Source organism: Paramormyrops kingsleyae, chromosome 20 (assembly GCF_048594095.1).
Source record: "Paramormyrops kingsleyae isolate MSU_618 chromosome 20, PKINGS_0.4, whole genome shotgun sequence".
Lineage (NCBI taxonomy): Eukaryota > Metazoa > Chordata > Actinopteri > Osteoglossiformes > Mormyridae > Paramormyrops > Paramormyrops kingsleyae.
Genome location: NC_132816.1, coordinates 19,441,945 through 19,456,992, shown reverse-complemented (window position 1 = coordinate 19,456,992; position 15,048 = coordinate 19,441,945). Strand labels below are relative to the sequence as shown.

At 46.4% G+C, this 15,048-nt stretch overlaps 2 protein-coding genes across 3 annotated transcripts; one reads left to right on the top strand and one right to left on the bottom strand.

Moving 5' to 3' along the window:
* Positions 1 to 5,251: 5,251 nt before the first annotated feature.
* Positions 5,252 to 9,407, bottom strand: LOC111848357 (MARVEL domain-containing protein 1). Of its 2 annotated transcripts, XM_023820267.2 has the most exons (2): positions 7,655 to 9,407; positions 5,252 to 6,100 (listed from the first exon to the last, which is right to left on the bottom strand). In XM_023820267.2, exons 1-2 carry the CDS (start codon positions 8,121 to 8,123, stop codon positions 5,970 to 5,972), a joined length of 600 nt encoding a protein of 199 aa, XP_023676035.2. In that variant the 5' UTR covers positions 8,124 to 9,407; the 3' UTR covers positions 5,252 to 5,969. The 2 variants fall into 2 exon arrangements, with proteins under 2 accessions (XP_023676035.2, XP_023676036.2); XM_023820268.2 differs by lacking the exon at positions 5,252 to 6,100 and having other exon boundaries at positions 7,575 to 9,403.
* A 1,341-nt stretch (positions 9,408 to 10,748) lies between these two features.
* On the top strand, positions 10,749 to 13,778 carry avpi1 (arginine vasopressin induced 1). Its single transcript, XM_023820219.2, has 3 exons — positions 10,749 to 10,981; positions 11,847 to 12,182; positions 12,290 to 13,778. Exons 2-3 carry the CDS (start codon positions 11,890 to 11,892, stop codon positions 12,582 to 12,584), a joined length of 588 nt encoding a protein of 195 aa, XP_023675987.2. The 5' UTR covers positions 10,749 to 10,981; positions 11,847 to 11,889; the 3' UTR covers positions 12,585 to 13,778.
* The last annotated feature ends 1,270 nt before the right edge of the window (positions 13,779 to 15,048 follow it).

Below are 15,048 nucleotides of genomic sequence, written 5' to 3'. Positions count from 1 at the left end.
CCAAGAAAGAGAAAAAGGTCAATACAACATAGGATGTACATTCAGAAAATTAAGGAAGGACTCCCCTAATGTCACCATCTCCATGTAACATCTGGAGAAGGATGTTGCGACTGACCAATAGACTCGTAGCTACTATGAATGTAATATAAATACAGGTGTAAAGTTCAGGTCAGTAAAGTAAAATATACAGACCAAGTTTTTGTTTCAACCAATCAGTTGAGTACTCTGTGAACGTGACTCTTTATGTTCAGCTGGTTGGTTGAAACAAAATGTTGGACTGGATTGTTACTTTCTGGACCTGAACTTTCCGCTTCTGAATAGGCCTAATATTAAATGCATTACTGCATGTCCAAGTGCTGATTCACATTCAGACGGTCACTTCCCATCATTCCTGAAGCCCTGTCACATGAAGTCCACAAAACATTCCCAGCCACTGCAGTGTTTAATCCACATAAGTGATATTTTTAACGATCCATCAGAATAATGTGTACGAACTGGCTTTCGTAGGAGAAAATAAGTTACATTAAAGCACATTGATTTCTTCAGCGTTTTCCCTCTTTATAGGAATTTGACAGAGCTCTCAAATCTCTGTTAATCCCTCAACATAATTACGCGATGTCAGTGCTCAGACTAGAAAAAAAAACGCTTAGCGAGACAGATTTGCTGTCACTTTTAACTGAACCAGTTTCACAGCTGATTATAAATGATTGTAGGTTTTTTTTATTATTATTTTAGACAGTTTGACGGGTTTAAATGCATGTATTAAACAACTGGACGTTAGGCCTACACATTTACCCATGACAAGAAGAAGGATCTGTGGACTCACAGAGCTTTTAACTGGACCCGGACCTCGATTAAATATTTCGGTTAGAAATGTTTTTTTTTTTTTTGTCGTAGTGCTAATACTGAGATCTGTGCAGCTAATGCTGCAGCCAAGGACAATGGACCATGTATCCATTCAATTTGCAACTCCTTCCCAGTGCAGGACTACAGAGGTCTGTATCACAAAGTTGGATTTCTGGGTTATTGGATAACTTGTCGGGTTTAAGGTAGTCTGGGAAAAATGTAAGTCAACAAAGATAAAGTCCATTTAGGCCAGACTACCTTAAATCCGACAAGTTAGCCGGCTAAGTGAGAAATCCAGCTTCATGATACAGGCCCTTAGCCTCTGTTGCTTAAGTGTTGGTATTTTCAGTGTTGTCATCAGGAGTGTCACTAGAGCAGGGTTTCCAACTTTGGTCAGCTAGCTGGTGTGAGATTTTTGGTTCGAGACAAGTCTGCACACGCACTTACATGTATATAGCAGTTTTATTACCTTGTAAATAGACTATAGCCTTTGCAAACTACCCCAATGCTTTTGATGTAGCTAATTTTAGGTTTATAATGAAGGGGGTATGGTGTAGGGGGTACGCTTTGGGACAACTCTGTTGTGAAAGGCGCTATATAAAAATAAATTGAATTGAATTGTATTTTAATGAAAATGAATGAGAGCACACTATTTAAACTAATTAGTGTACATTTATTTTTTTTGGGGGGGGGGGGAGACTAAAGAACATTTAAGGTTGGGGGGAGTAATGCCCCCTCAACACAGCCCTAGTGACACCCCTGACCATCACAGCTTCTGTTATGATAGCTGAGCTGTGCACAGGCAGGACGATCACCTCCCAGGATCTTCGGTACTGGGCAAAGATTTCCATCCCCACATGCGAGCCGTGGTTTTACTGGCCTATCTACAAAGTCCTATAGTCCCGCAGGCAGCTGATTATCCACAGTGTATTAATGGGAAGCATAATTCTTCTCTAAAAATGACCTACATTGCACAAGATCTCCCCCATGTCTCCACTTACTGGAACGGTGCATGAACTTAAACAATAGCTGGAAGTTATGCAACTTGATGATGTATTTACATAATCTGAAAACTATAGGACTTCCAAATACCAGTAAAGCGAGCCTGTTCATACTGGTTAGAGTTATACAAACAGTTGTACTGACATATGCCCACACAATGGCTCTAATAGGACACACATGTATTCCTGTGTAATTTAGGGTTTAACGTCAATGGCCCAAGTGATGCAATGCCTGATCAGGAACAGGCTGCATGCCTATATGAACAGTCCCTGAATAAAGCAAGCAAGCTGGGATTGGATGCTTATGGAGAAGTAATGTAACGCTCCGGACCAAAGATAGAGGCGAACATCCTGGTCCGGATCTGCTGCTGATTAGGGTGATTGTGAAACTGGGGAGTTAGCAGCCATTCCCGGACACCAGTACCCGCCCCTCCCCCCACCCACTCCATCCTGCTCACATGGAACTGGGAGCTGACTGGGAGAAGGAGATGGAAGAACAGTGGAAACTTTATTCCGCTGAGCACCATAGCACCATGAGCTCTTCACCCAGAGAGCCCTGTTCCCTGCCTAGCTGCCCAAATATGTAGATACAGAGCCAGATTTTCTGCTGCTGGTCAGTTATCGTCTACAGCACAAACAGAGGGTGGTCTTTGTTTTAGTTCCCCATCTGGCAAATATATATGAGATCCAGGCTGGGTACATATATCCACCTAAATTGCAGAATATGTATATGTGTGTGTGTGTGTGTGTGTGGGGGGGGGGGGGGGGGTCTCCTGTAGTATTTTTCATTTATCCCTCCTTTTCTCCTTTTCTCCTTTTATCGACTTCCCTCGCACCACGACTGCGTACTTGGTGTCTGCACACTGGCTGTGGTTTCTGGGAGAATGACAGCCTTTGTTTCTGGATGCCAGTCCTTGGTTGGCTCGGTACGTTTGGTAGCTCTCCGGGTTCTCGGGTTCCGTAGGTTCCGTCGCGTGAGGTTATCTGCCTGCACGGCTGACGCACTGTTTCCCTCACCTCTCCCTAGGGGATTCTAGGGGTTTTTTTAAGATGGAAGGGCATAAGGCAGACCATAATTCAATAGCCAATGATATGTTATGAATCGGTGAGTGACAGGGCAGGCGGTATTCAGGAGGGCCAATCAGCTTTTAGCTGGGGTCAGTGCCCCTGTGGCCCCACCCATGTACACATTCCTGTCTCTCCATCTTTCTACCTATTTTGCTTCCACATTTCCATGTTTCTCTTTTATTCTCTCCTCTTTCTTTCTTTTTCCATTCTTAGTTTTTCTCTCTTCTCCCCTCTCCCACCTGTCCCATGTCACCTCCCTTATCCCTCCCTTTCCTTCACCCTTCCCTCTCCTTCTGCCCCCCCCCCCCCCAGGGAATGTACTCTTTGGCATGGGGAGTCAGTGGTCAGCACCCCATCTACAGGGCATGTGTGAAACAGCAGCCCAATCCATGCAAAATATCTGCCACAGGAAGACTCCTAACCTGGAAAAGGGAAATGGAAGATGGAATATGGGATTGGTCTTGTTCAGCGAGGATCCAACTGACTGATCCTTGATATTTGGAACGGGGCAAGACCAACATCTGCCAATTTTTACCATCCTCTGCTCTTCTGTTCTTAGTATTGGAACTGGTCTTCGGCAATAGAAGATGATGGAAAAACACAAGTACGGTCAAGCATGCATATTGGGAGACACCCATGGATACTTCTGAGCTCACCGTCGGGGCGGGGCTTACTCAGGTGAGTTATCTGGAGTTCTCCAGCTTTTGTGTACAAAAGAAATCACCATAGACACAGAGAGTTATGCTTGGTCGCCACCACATTTAGGGTTAATGCTGAGTGACCCCTCTGCTGCTTATATAAGCTGATATTCACTACAAAATAGAATTCAGAATGAGCTTTTACAACTCAGTTGAGCATATTCTATACAGAACCCTTATAAACAGCGCTTTGCAAAGCTTTTACTTCCTGGATTGACATAATAGCATAATAGCTAATGGATTATAAATCCAACTGAACTATGAATGAATATTCTTAACCCTTTCAACATCCCACGCCTATTGAGTTCTGTCATTGCTTCTGATAGATCGAAATTCAAAACGAGTTGCCAGAATTTACTGGTGTCTCTCTCAAATACCGTGATTTACGCTGCTCAGCGCTGGAATGGTCCCAAAGGTGGCGAGATACAGTGAAGTTATGTTGGACGTCGTACAAGGACTTGTGTAAAAGCAAAAAAACGCACAGTGATTGAATTGGGATTGAAATGTGGTTCACAGACTCTGAATACCATCGATTATGAGCCATTTTGTGCTTGGAAACACAAAACGCTAGATATATTGTACAAACATCATCTAGGGAATATTTTAACATGACATTTTCCAGAACTCTCTTGCTAACTGGACTGATTCCTGACTTTTATATTTACGCACAGTAGACAAAATATATATATAATTCTGACGCTTGGATTATGCTGCAGAGCTTTATTTATAGGAAAGAGATCGAATGCATTTACATTTACAAGTCCTGTTATTCAGGAGTTTTTGAGGTTTTAATGTTCTTTTTTTGTGCCCGATGCCATGGCATCCAGGACAGGTTTCCATGGCAACGGGCTCACTCAGGTGTCACATGGCACGAGCGTGGACCTGTCCCCTACTGCAATTCGCTTCTTTTGCATGGAGCTTAACCAGAATCGCTCCAGTAGAAAATGCAGCCATGTTACTGGCCAGGTTGATACCTCAAATAAAAGCATCATTCAAGCAATCGGGTGAAACTGTCTCTGCCGGCAGAAGTTTCCTCCCCTTAAAACACCAGCCTCACCCCCCAAAGTCATGTGTAAAGTGGAAAAAAAGGATAAAAGAGATTGTTGGCTGTAAATTTCAGACGATCTCTCATCAGATGGATGCCGTGGGGATTCAGACGCCAGATGGATCTCAGGGGAGGCTGCAAATTGCTGTGTGTGTCTGTAAAGCTGCTGATGATGTCACTGAGGAATCCCGAGACCTTAGAAATGTATCCACCAAGAGCACTGACCCCCAGCTCTTCCAGAGTGAGGCATTCCCTGAGGAAGGGCCCACAGTCACCAGTGGCGTTCCTCTAGGTGATACATACTCGTCTGGTCCCATTCCCTCTGAGCGAGGACCCTGCAATGCAGTGTATCTCTGAAGAAACTCACATGAGCAGTCGCACGCTGGAATGCTGCTGTACCCACTTTCCGCGGCTTTAACCCGTGTTCCGCTATGAGTTTTCACCGTTGGGCCCCTGAACGAGGCCCTCAACCCCAATCCCTCCAAGCACTGATTGACTAGGTAACGCCGCTATGGCCTGATTCAGCAGACAGGTGAGGGGTCTGTTTCCAACAGCGGGGGGGGGGGGGGGGGGGGCTACACTGCTACAGTAAACCTTGGAAAGGGGGGGGGGCAGCTTCTCTGGCACTTTAAAGGGAGCGGGGGGAGGGTCAGGGTCTGCGTTTACATGCCTCTTTCTCCACCATCTGCTTTCCATCACCTCTGTGATGTCGCTCTACCCTCCCACAGCTGGGTGTTGGTGTGTTCCTGTTGGCTTTCACTTCCACATGTGTGTCAGTGTGTATTTGAGTCACATGGGACTTTGCAGGACAGATGGGAGGGGTGGGGGGGGGGGAGATGGATAGGGCTCTGCCCCTGGGGTGCTCAGTCATTAAATAGAAATAACCGGTTCTCCTTCAGACCACTTCCTCCAGAGATCCAGCTCTCCCTATCCACCAATCACATCGCAAATGTTACCAGCAGATGACGGGTGCCAGAAAGCAATGTCGGCCGTGTTTCCGGGGGTTGTTCCATATTGATGGTGCTTATCTGACCGACAGGCACCTCTGTGAAAATGATCAAACAGCACATGCTCTTCAGCCTGTTTCTGAAATACTCATCCTCACTTTAAGTCAAAGCTGATTAACATCTTAGCAATTTCTAGTCATCAGAAGAAGCAAAGAATATTGTTAATAATTTAAAAAATTATCATTTTTATAAATTATGTTATAATTCACGATTCCTTCAGATAAATTTGCCCTGGGTTCTGTGTGTCTCTGTTTATGTCGACCCAAACACGCTCCAGATGTTACGGCGGTAGGCTTTCAGAACGTTACATAAATCTCACAACGGTGCTTCTTGCTGAATGCGTAGAAACCTCCACGGAAAATTCTTTACACGACGGTAGCAAAGCATTCCCGAAAGACTTTACTTGAAACGGGAGCTGTCTGGTACATTTTGTCCCTGGGGGAAAAAAAATGCTTTCAATACATGTATAAAACGTTCTGTTGTGACCTTAAGCAGAAAGCCAGCGGCGTCCTGTGAGTGAGGCACCTGAAAAGTCTGTAAAGATGCTATTAGCTTAAACATCTCTGACGTCAGCAGTTAGGCTACTGTGGTAGGCCTTAGTTCAAGTCTTGGGTAACGCTTGACATTAATTGCACCTTCATAATGCCTTCATAATGCATTCATAAGCAGCACACAAGTATACCTTAACATTCTAACACACCCCATCAGCTTTAATATACATTAATAACAAACAATGTATGATTATGCAACATTAATGATTGTTATTATTATATAGTGTTTGTTATTAATGTATATTAAAGCTGTTAAAGTATATTAGGGTGTACTTGTAATCATACAGTCGCCGGTTCAAACCCAGCCTCAGCACGTCTGTGGGTCCTTGAGCAAGGCCCTTAACCCCCAGCTCCCTGGGCGCTGCTACAAGTGGCTGCTCTTCACAGCCAGCTTACTCTACAGAGAGCAAGTTGAGGGAGGCATAAAGACAATTTCCCCAAGGGGATCAATAAAGTATCGATTATTGTTTATTATTACTACATACCGCAGTTGAATGTTCTACAAATGCATTTTGAAGGTGCAGTTATTGTAAAGCATTACCAGAGTATTTCCAGAGGAGTGTTCTGCAGCTCTCTCTGTGTTTGTTCTGCTCAAGGTTCAAGCAAAGTAAATTTCTGGTGCAGAATGGCAAGCTTTGCCTCAGCCTGACGCCTCAGTGTTCTCCACAGGACGGGACAGAATGCATCACTCTAGTACTTCCTTGCAGATCTGCATCTTTTTTTCTGGATCCACGACATTTGTTCATGTACATTGGGGAGGTACTCAATCCTTCCACATCCACACCAATTCATCTCGCAGAAAGTATGATGACAACAATGTTAAACATACAGAATGTCAGATATGAAGCACGGCCTGTCGGCTCTTACTGACACTGAGATTCATTTGGCATTCATATTTTTTGTAAGAAAAAGAGTTTGTTGTGACAAAATTACACTTGAAAAAGTATCTTCTGCCAGTGGTCCATCTGTACTGTCCATTCAGCTTCTCTGTTTCCACTTCATCAGATACCGTGATGTATTATTCAACATTTCAACAAGCGCACTGATCATTCTGTGCTATTAAGTTCTTTACGAAGTATTTTTATGAAGTTTTTTTTTTTTTTGCAATTTAGCTCAAACACCTGTTATTCATTCCAGGGGCGCATGTTGGACACACACAAACACAGAGACCAGCTACCAGAAACGTTCTTTCATGAACATTCTTAAATTACTGAAACAAACGGCAACCAGGACAAGCAATGAAGGTTCAGCGTGATGGAAAGAAGACGTCTATCTCCAGAGGCCAGGCATGCAGCCGTGCGTCACCAGCACCCCCCCCCCCCCCCCCACTCCCCAGAGCTTTCAACAACACACCATGTATCCCCCCCTCCCCTCCCCCCCTGATACCATGGTCTTCTGGGACTTGTCACCTCCACCCCTCAAAACAGAGTCTGCTCACCGCGACATTTCCTGCAGGAGCCGTAAACGGCAGAGGCAAAGTAGGCGCAGGTGGTGAAGCCGGAGAGGGCCGTGGCGGCGAGGTAGGCGCGGTACGGACACGGGGGACCGTAGTGCTCCAGGTTGCAGTAGGTGCTCTTCGCCGTCTTGTAGGCCAGGATGCCGATGGTGGGCAGGTAGAGTGCCACCGCTGCCGCGTCGTGCACCACGTTGCTTAGCAACCAGTGCTCGCCCCCTGCCACTGGCACCACATCCTGCTTGCCCAGCAGCGTGAGGAGAAACAGCGCCAGCGTGAGGAGCCAGAAGAGGACGGCCACCAGCAGCGCGAAGTGCACCGGCCCGTCGTACTTGTTAGCAGCGATGGTGGCCCACAGCCCGGCACCCATCAGCACCTGAAGGACCCTCGCTATTCCCATGAAGCTCTTCAGAAATTCCCGGTAGTTTGCGCCGGTCAGCCGCTGGGGGGGCATCCTCTCTGGGAGGGGGAGGCTGCAACCTTTCGCGGTGCTCCAGATGCAAGAAGTGGAGAAGAAGGTCCAATTAGGAGATGGCCGTCAGGGTCTGCCTTTTTTATCGTCTGTTCTGCACCCCCCCTCCGTTCCTTTTCCTAGAGCCTTCCGTGCCTCTGTGCTTTCTCTCCTTTTTTTCTGGAGGAGCAGGATTGGGTGGAGGAATTGGGGGAGACTTGAAATTCGAGTCCTTCAACTCCTTTGGAAGTGCAGCATCTGGAGAGAGAGCACCCCCCCAACGCTCGGAAGAGGGGCTGGAATGGAGGAATGTATGTTTGTGCGCATACTTGGTGATTTTGTTATCGTTTTTGGTTCTTTCCATTGGTTGCCTTTCAGCAAACTTCGGCTCCCCCCAAGAACTCTCTGCTTTTCCTAAAGTTACTTCATATTTAAAATATTATTTTGGGATGTACTTAAGCGCATTCCGTCACGCTGGCGTTTAGCAGCCCAGATGAGCTGTAAATAGCCGTTTCTGCTTCACACTTACCATGGGCCCTTTGCTAACACCGCTTCCCCTGCGAGGAGGTCCTCCCCAGAGCTCAGCTCCGGTGAAGACCACCCGGCCCACGCATCCAGCACCATGGTGCTGCTTTGTGATGACACGCACATGGGAAGCGTCCCCAAGGGGAATAAATCCGGACAGCAATTAAGCGTCCGTGTCGAGCGGGTTGTCTGATTCCGACAAAAAGAAGCAGGCGTCCTGCTTCTGTAAAATACCCAACTCTGTAACTGTGGAAACTAGGGTCATGTTTTATGTAAACTTTGTGACAACATAGCGTCCGCGGCCAGTCTCCATGTCCCCTACGGTCTGCATTACGGTCTGCATGCAGAAACACACAAACACGCGTCAGGGATCTTCTGTACCTCACTTTTGTACATATTCACGTCGCTTATGAATCACTTCTTTTCATTACCCTTAATTCTTGAGAATTCACAATATGCCTTTAAGTGGTTTTCTATCATTGCTATCCAAATTCACATTTTTCATTTTATAACGGAAGAATAATGTATTTTCCAAAGTATTAATAAGACACTGAAGTTGGACTTAAGTTTACACTGTAGCGGTGTATTAGTTACATTTGGTGGTAAATTACGACGATAGATGAATCATTATCCAGTACTTTTGTCTTCGACGCCTTGCAAGACGAGCTAAGCATTTTCATAGAGGGTAGTCTGCATCTGTTATATGGACCGCTGCATGTGAACAGACCTTTCAGTGTGCCAGGAAATGTTGTATTCTATGGCTCTAAGATGAATGAGGTAAGTCATGTTCTTACAAATTGCACGTATTTTGTCAGATTTAAGAAATCACAAGATACTTGGTAAAAAAATAAATAAAAAAGGTGCTGTAAAATGATATCTTTCTGGGTTCAGTATTAGTTTTTTTTATAATTATGACACTGCGTGTTAATATTAACATGTATTTAGGATACACCTTATTACATTCGGCACGAAGATTGACGCACGTACGTAATTGTTAGTGCGCAGTTATAGTTTACATAGCGTGAGCTGAACAATTAAGATGGCAAAATTACAGTAATCGGTATACGTATCCAGAAAAGCAGGCTTCAACGTGAAAGATAAACAGTGTCACTGCTTGCATTTCCTGTGACCCACGGCATAATAAATTAACTGCTTGAGTGCATTTGAGGTAGGCCTGACATGATCAACTAAGCAAACAGGAAACCCAGTTTAAATAAAGTCGGTTATACGCTGCGATAAGAACCACCACAATCCGACCAGTATAAAGCCGAACTGCTGATTTATCTTTATCATCAAAGCATATTCGTTGTTACATAGGCATTGAATAACCGAGGTCCTCATCGCAAACTGGAAATCATTATACAGCATTTGTATCAGTAATTAACAAGCTTGCATTAAAACTGTTTGCCACAGTAACCGGGATAAGCGGTTTGAATATAATGGACGAATATTGAATCTGTTTCCTGTCTGTTTTAATTGAAATTCTGTATAATTCATAAGTCAATTACTCTCTCAAATATACAGATTAAATATGCTTTAACGTTGTGTTTTAAATAGTAGGAATGGCGTTAGTTTCTGGTTTCTTCCGATTGTAAAGCACATCTCCTCTCAAAAAGAAACAGCACGTTTGTACACATTTGCGTGAATGTTATCATTTCAGATTTTTCTGTACAAACCCTGGCGCCCTTAGTTTGCTTTTCCACTCCAGGGTTTGGGATCGACGTTGCATTTCAGCTGCGACTTGAGGTCGCCACTGCAGCAAAAAGAACTCAAACACCCATATAAACATATTTTTCCTGGCATCCAAGGAATCTGAATGTCAGACTCCAGGCACGGTTGCCTACGGCTTTTGCCGTGTGCTCTGTGATCCCAGGACATTACATTCGAGGCTGGTTAGTCTAAGAGGTTTTAAATTATTATTAGCTTGATCTAAATCTTTCCCTACTGAGCTCAGAGACTGGGGCATTGACGTCAATGGAGGATTACACCTATAAAGTACGTAGCTGGGGTACGTAAACGCCGGGACCACGCCCTTTGCGGATACGATTGGTCAGATAAAAGCCCCGCTCAATCTCATAGGGTGCTCTGTTTTCAGATGGCTCCTCCCCCTGACCACGAAGGCACAGTATCGCAGCTTTTGTAAATTAAAATTTCAAGCGAAACGGTGGCGCTGGTCACTTTTGGGGGAGGAAAAACAGGCGGCGGGATTATGGCGTAGAGGTGTAATCTGGCGGCCGACGCGGGACCCGGCGTGAGTCGATGCACTTTGACACAGCGAAGCCGCTTTCTCGTTTACTAGCGTCTGAAGAGGCACCGTCACGCTGCAGCGAGCCTCGGTAAGTATAAGGACGTGCGGTTTGCTGGCGATCCGGTCGGGGGAAAATGGCTACAGCGTGACGGTGCCTCTTTTGGCTACTGCTGGTGCGGCACCTACCATGCAGCACGTCGCCTTACGGCTGGTCGCTTTGCTGTCCCCTGTAACTCAAACGTGGATAAAGCGGATAAGGATTATAGCTGGCGCGCCCCAGATGAGCCATAAACTGAATGACTTTCTGTTGCCTGCAGCGCCCGAAAGTGAGACATTTTTCTCTTTATATCTTAATATTTCGCCAGTCTTGTTAAAGGACATTAAGTCTAAACGATGCATCGTACATAGTTGTCTCGTTACGTCTGCAGCAGTACCCTACTTCCAAACCATCTGTCAGTCTGTTTTTTTTTTTACATAACAGCTGTCGCTATTGAGTTTCAGTATTAAACGTAAATACACGCTTTGCCTTTTTGTGCGTTGCAGCCCTTGTAGCTGGTGGTTAGTACGGTATCTGAGAACGACTGCGTTCCGCAATTTTGCACCTTTCATGTGGCGAGTGAGTAATGCGCTATGTGTTGCGGTGCCGAGGCGCGGCGTTGCGCGAAAGGTCACAGCAGTCATGCCGGGGACGGATGATGGCAGCGTTTCGGTTTCGGGTGGCACCGTCACGAAGCGGAGATGCTAGAGATGCAATCTGCGTGTAGGTTGCGGATTTCGTTGAGGGTCTTTTTTAGGTCGTGTTATTTGTGACCGAGCCGAGCGGCGCCCCCGTTTACTGCCCGGGACCGGCGTTACACGGACAGTTTTACACCTCATGTGAAACTTGCACGTGGTTTGAAATGCAGGAACCTCGTGTTTGCTTGCAGGGTGTTTCACAACCTTTTTGGTTTCAGGTGCCGCCAGTGAAGTGTGAAGCGTTTCTGTAGCAGGCGTGGCATGGAGGACCCCCCTCCCCCGTCCGCCGTGGTTGCGCCCCCCGAGCCCTGGCAGTTGCCCGAGTGCCGGCGTCGCAGGTGCGGCTCTGCTAATATCTTCCATGGCCTGGGGCTGCGGCAGCTGCAGCGTCTCTTCCGCCGATCTGGGGATCACAATGCCGAACACCGGGCACAGCTGGTCTGGCGGCGCAGCGATGGGGAGGAGTTGGCCCGGGCCCTGATCGGCCTCAGGACGGGCAGCCGACGAGGATGTCCCAGGGGGCCGCGGTGGCTCAGGGAGTTTCACCATCTCAGGTAAGGAAGACTGAATCACCATTCTCCTGTCAATGACCCGTCCCCCCACAACCCCATGCTTCCATCATGTGCCTGCTCTCATGGTCACATGTCCGCTGTTTTTCCAGCATCGGTGAGGTTTCCCCAGATAGCACCGAGGAGAACACAGAAGTCCATTTAGACTCCTCGGAGTCTGACGGGCCCGGAACCTCCGAATCAGCTGGAAACAGGTGGACGGATACAGAGCAGCCCCAGAGCACCCCCATCTGTGACGTCCGTGTTCGACACAGGATGCCGAGGGAAGGGGGGCAAGACAGGAACCCGGAGCGGTACCTTCACCGTGTCCTGCAGCGGCCGGGTCGAGCTGCACAGGGACGGGCAAGCGATGGGTCAGCCAAGGTTGACACATCTCAGATCAGCTGACTGAACCCACTGACTGACTCACTGCAATACTACTACATAAGCTTTAGGGGGCAGTGTGGAGAAGACAGATCTACCCATCCTTGAACCCACTGTGTGTGCCCTGCAGTGAACTGGCATCCCACACAGGGATTTTTTCTGTGCTGTTTGGCTCACTGGAACTCAGAACTGGATATTGAGTTGTGGCGTAACATGTGGAAGTACACTGTCAGATCACATGTCGCTCAGTCACATGAGACCTTTCCTGAGGAGAAGGACTGACCACCGCTGAAGCGGCATCGAGCCGTGCTGCTAGCATGATGCTGCGATATATACTCGCACTAAAAGTCGGGGTGGTCTGGAGTATGAGCTCAGAGCAGGGCTGTGGGTGAAGACTGGTTTTAGTGGTGGAGCAGTAGCCTTGTTTGGTCGCCATGGTGCTTGGAGGGTGAAGGTTAAATTTCTGTTGCGTAAAATGTTGGCGGAGTGATGAGATAGTGCCATAGGTTACAAAGGGTTATCTCCCATAATGCCTTAAGGTCATATTAGCATGCTAAGCATATGGTTTTGACCTTTAACCCTATGGTCACGAGTCCTACAGATCGATCGTGGCCAACTGCATGCCTTCCTTCCAGCAAACACTCTGACACGGGGAGTTTGTTTCTTGGTAGGACGCCTCAAAACTAATATCAGAAAATACACACTTGGATCAGAACTGCAAGACTGTGTTGGAGCTTGGGAAATGTGGCGTTCGTCCAGACACTGCTGGCCTGTAACCTTAGGCTACAAGCACATGAAGATCAGTCGGATAAATGGAACGTCCTCCGTGTCCATGTCACTGTTAGACAGCGTTGTGATGCACATTAGTTTGTTGATTTCCTTCTGTGAAATTTTCCATGATCCTCCTTTCAGTTTGAACCCAATATTTGTGTTACACTACACAGGAATGGCCTTTGTCTTAACGAAATCTTACTGTGAGCTAAATTTTGAGAGTGACATTGCCAATGCTTGACTGACACTATATGGGAAAATGTTTCTTCTCCCCACAGATAGTCATGGACACTACAGTTTTTTTTATATATAAACATTAAAAATGTTAAAGTACAACTTCCATGTTCTGTGAAGGTCTATGTCCACTAACTATGCATGATTAAAAAAAATGTTGAAATCCAGTGGAATTTTGGTTCACAGAGAATTAAAGCTGAGATGAATAATTTAGTCAGTTATGATTGTCTTCAACCTACAGGAAAATAATGAACTATTTTCAGCAGGATAGTGGTGAATCTCTCGCCATACTTTCCTGGCTTCTGTCAAGCAGGCAGGCATGATGAACTGAGCACAATAAGTGAGAAAGAGATTCATTCTCCCAAAACATATCCCCTATTTCAGTGTTTCCCAACCCAGTCCTCGGGGGATCCCCAGACAGTCCACGTTTTTGCTCCCTCCCAGCTCCCAGCCAATCAGGAACACCGAATACCTGGTACAGATGTGCTGGGAGCTGAGGAGAATCAAAGACGTGGGCTGTCCGGGGTTCCCCGAGGACTGGGTTGGGAAACACTGCCCTAATTGCAGCCCCTTTGCAGATTGATTTGTTTTGAAAAATGTGTTTAATACTTACTGCTAATTTAATTGCATTTTCATTTTTAGTTACTGAGCAGATGCTTATGTCCAAAGCAGCGTACATTTGCGAAAACAGGGTCAGCCCATGCTTGGAGCAGGTGGGGCTCTCAGGCCTTATCCAAAGGCCCGATGGTAAAATCACTGGCAACTTCCCAATCACAGGGACAACAGCCTGACCCTCTGAGGCACACGGACAGCCTGACCCTCTGAGGCACACGCTGAACCTCACTGCCTGGAACAAAGAATCCTCACAAAACTAGATTTATTATTGACTCACCATCATCAGGCGATCACAACTCCTACACGATGCTGGATAGTGTCTGCTAAGTGTCTTCAGGGCCCTGACCTTGAGTGAACTCTTTCCCCATTTCGCACAAGACAAAACTAAGGTATCTGGTCTCCCTCGCTTTACTGAGTTTAGTGAAGCCTAGCTAGACAAATGCAGGCTATGGAAATCAGGCTGGAGCAAGCTGTCATTGTGTTGAGTCTTTATAGTTTATATAAAAGCATACACAGGCACTTTTAAAATGATTAAAACATCCCGCTCATGCCGCACAAGGGCTCCACCTGGTGGACTGGCTGTGAATTTTGCCTAGTGGACACATTTCAGAACTCTGAGGTTTCTGCGGGACAGCTTCAGATAAAACAGAAACTGAAAGGGGAGCTTCTGTGGAGCAAGTAAACAACTAGCTGAAAAACAAGTCGGTTAGCTTCAGTCCTTCATAAACGTGATACGTGCATTTGGCAGGCCGACATGAGCGAGGGGGATTATGGGAAATCACTCGGTAGCAGGGGAATGTCATTATTTTATCCGTTAGTAGTCGACCATGTTTTTTACTCTCAAAAAGGTATGTAATAAAAGATGAGA

What these genes read in the sequence shown, in the direction of transcription:
- LOC111848357 (XM_023820267.2), bottom strand. Translation starts at nt 8,123, where the DNA reads ATGCCCCCCCAGCGGCTGACCGGCGCAAACTACCGGGAATTTCTGAAG. An exon ending in CTCCTGCAGGAAATGTCGCG is followed by an intron (nt 6,101 to 7,654) that starts GTGAGCAGACTC and finishes TTTTTCCCCCAG; the next exon opens with GGACAAAATGTACCAGACAG.
- avpi1 (XM_023820219.2), top strand. Translation starts at nt 11,890, where the DNA reads ATGGAGGACCCCCCTCCCCCGTCCGCCGTGGTTGCGCCCCCCGAGCCC. An exon ending in AGGGAGTTTCACCATCTCAG is followed by an intron (nt 12,183 to 12,289) that starts GTAAGGAAGACT and finishes CTGTTTTTCCAG; the next exon opens with CATCGGTGAGGTTTCCCCAG.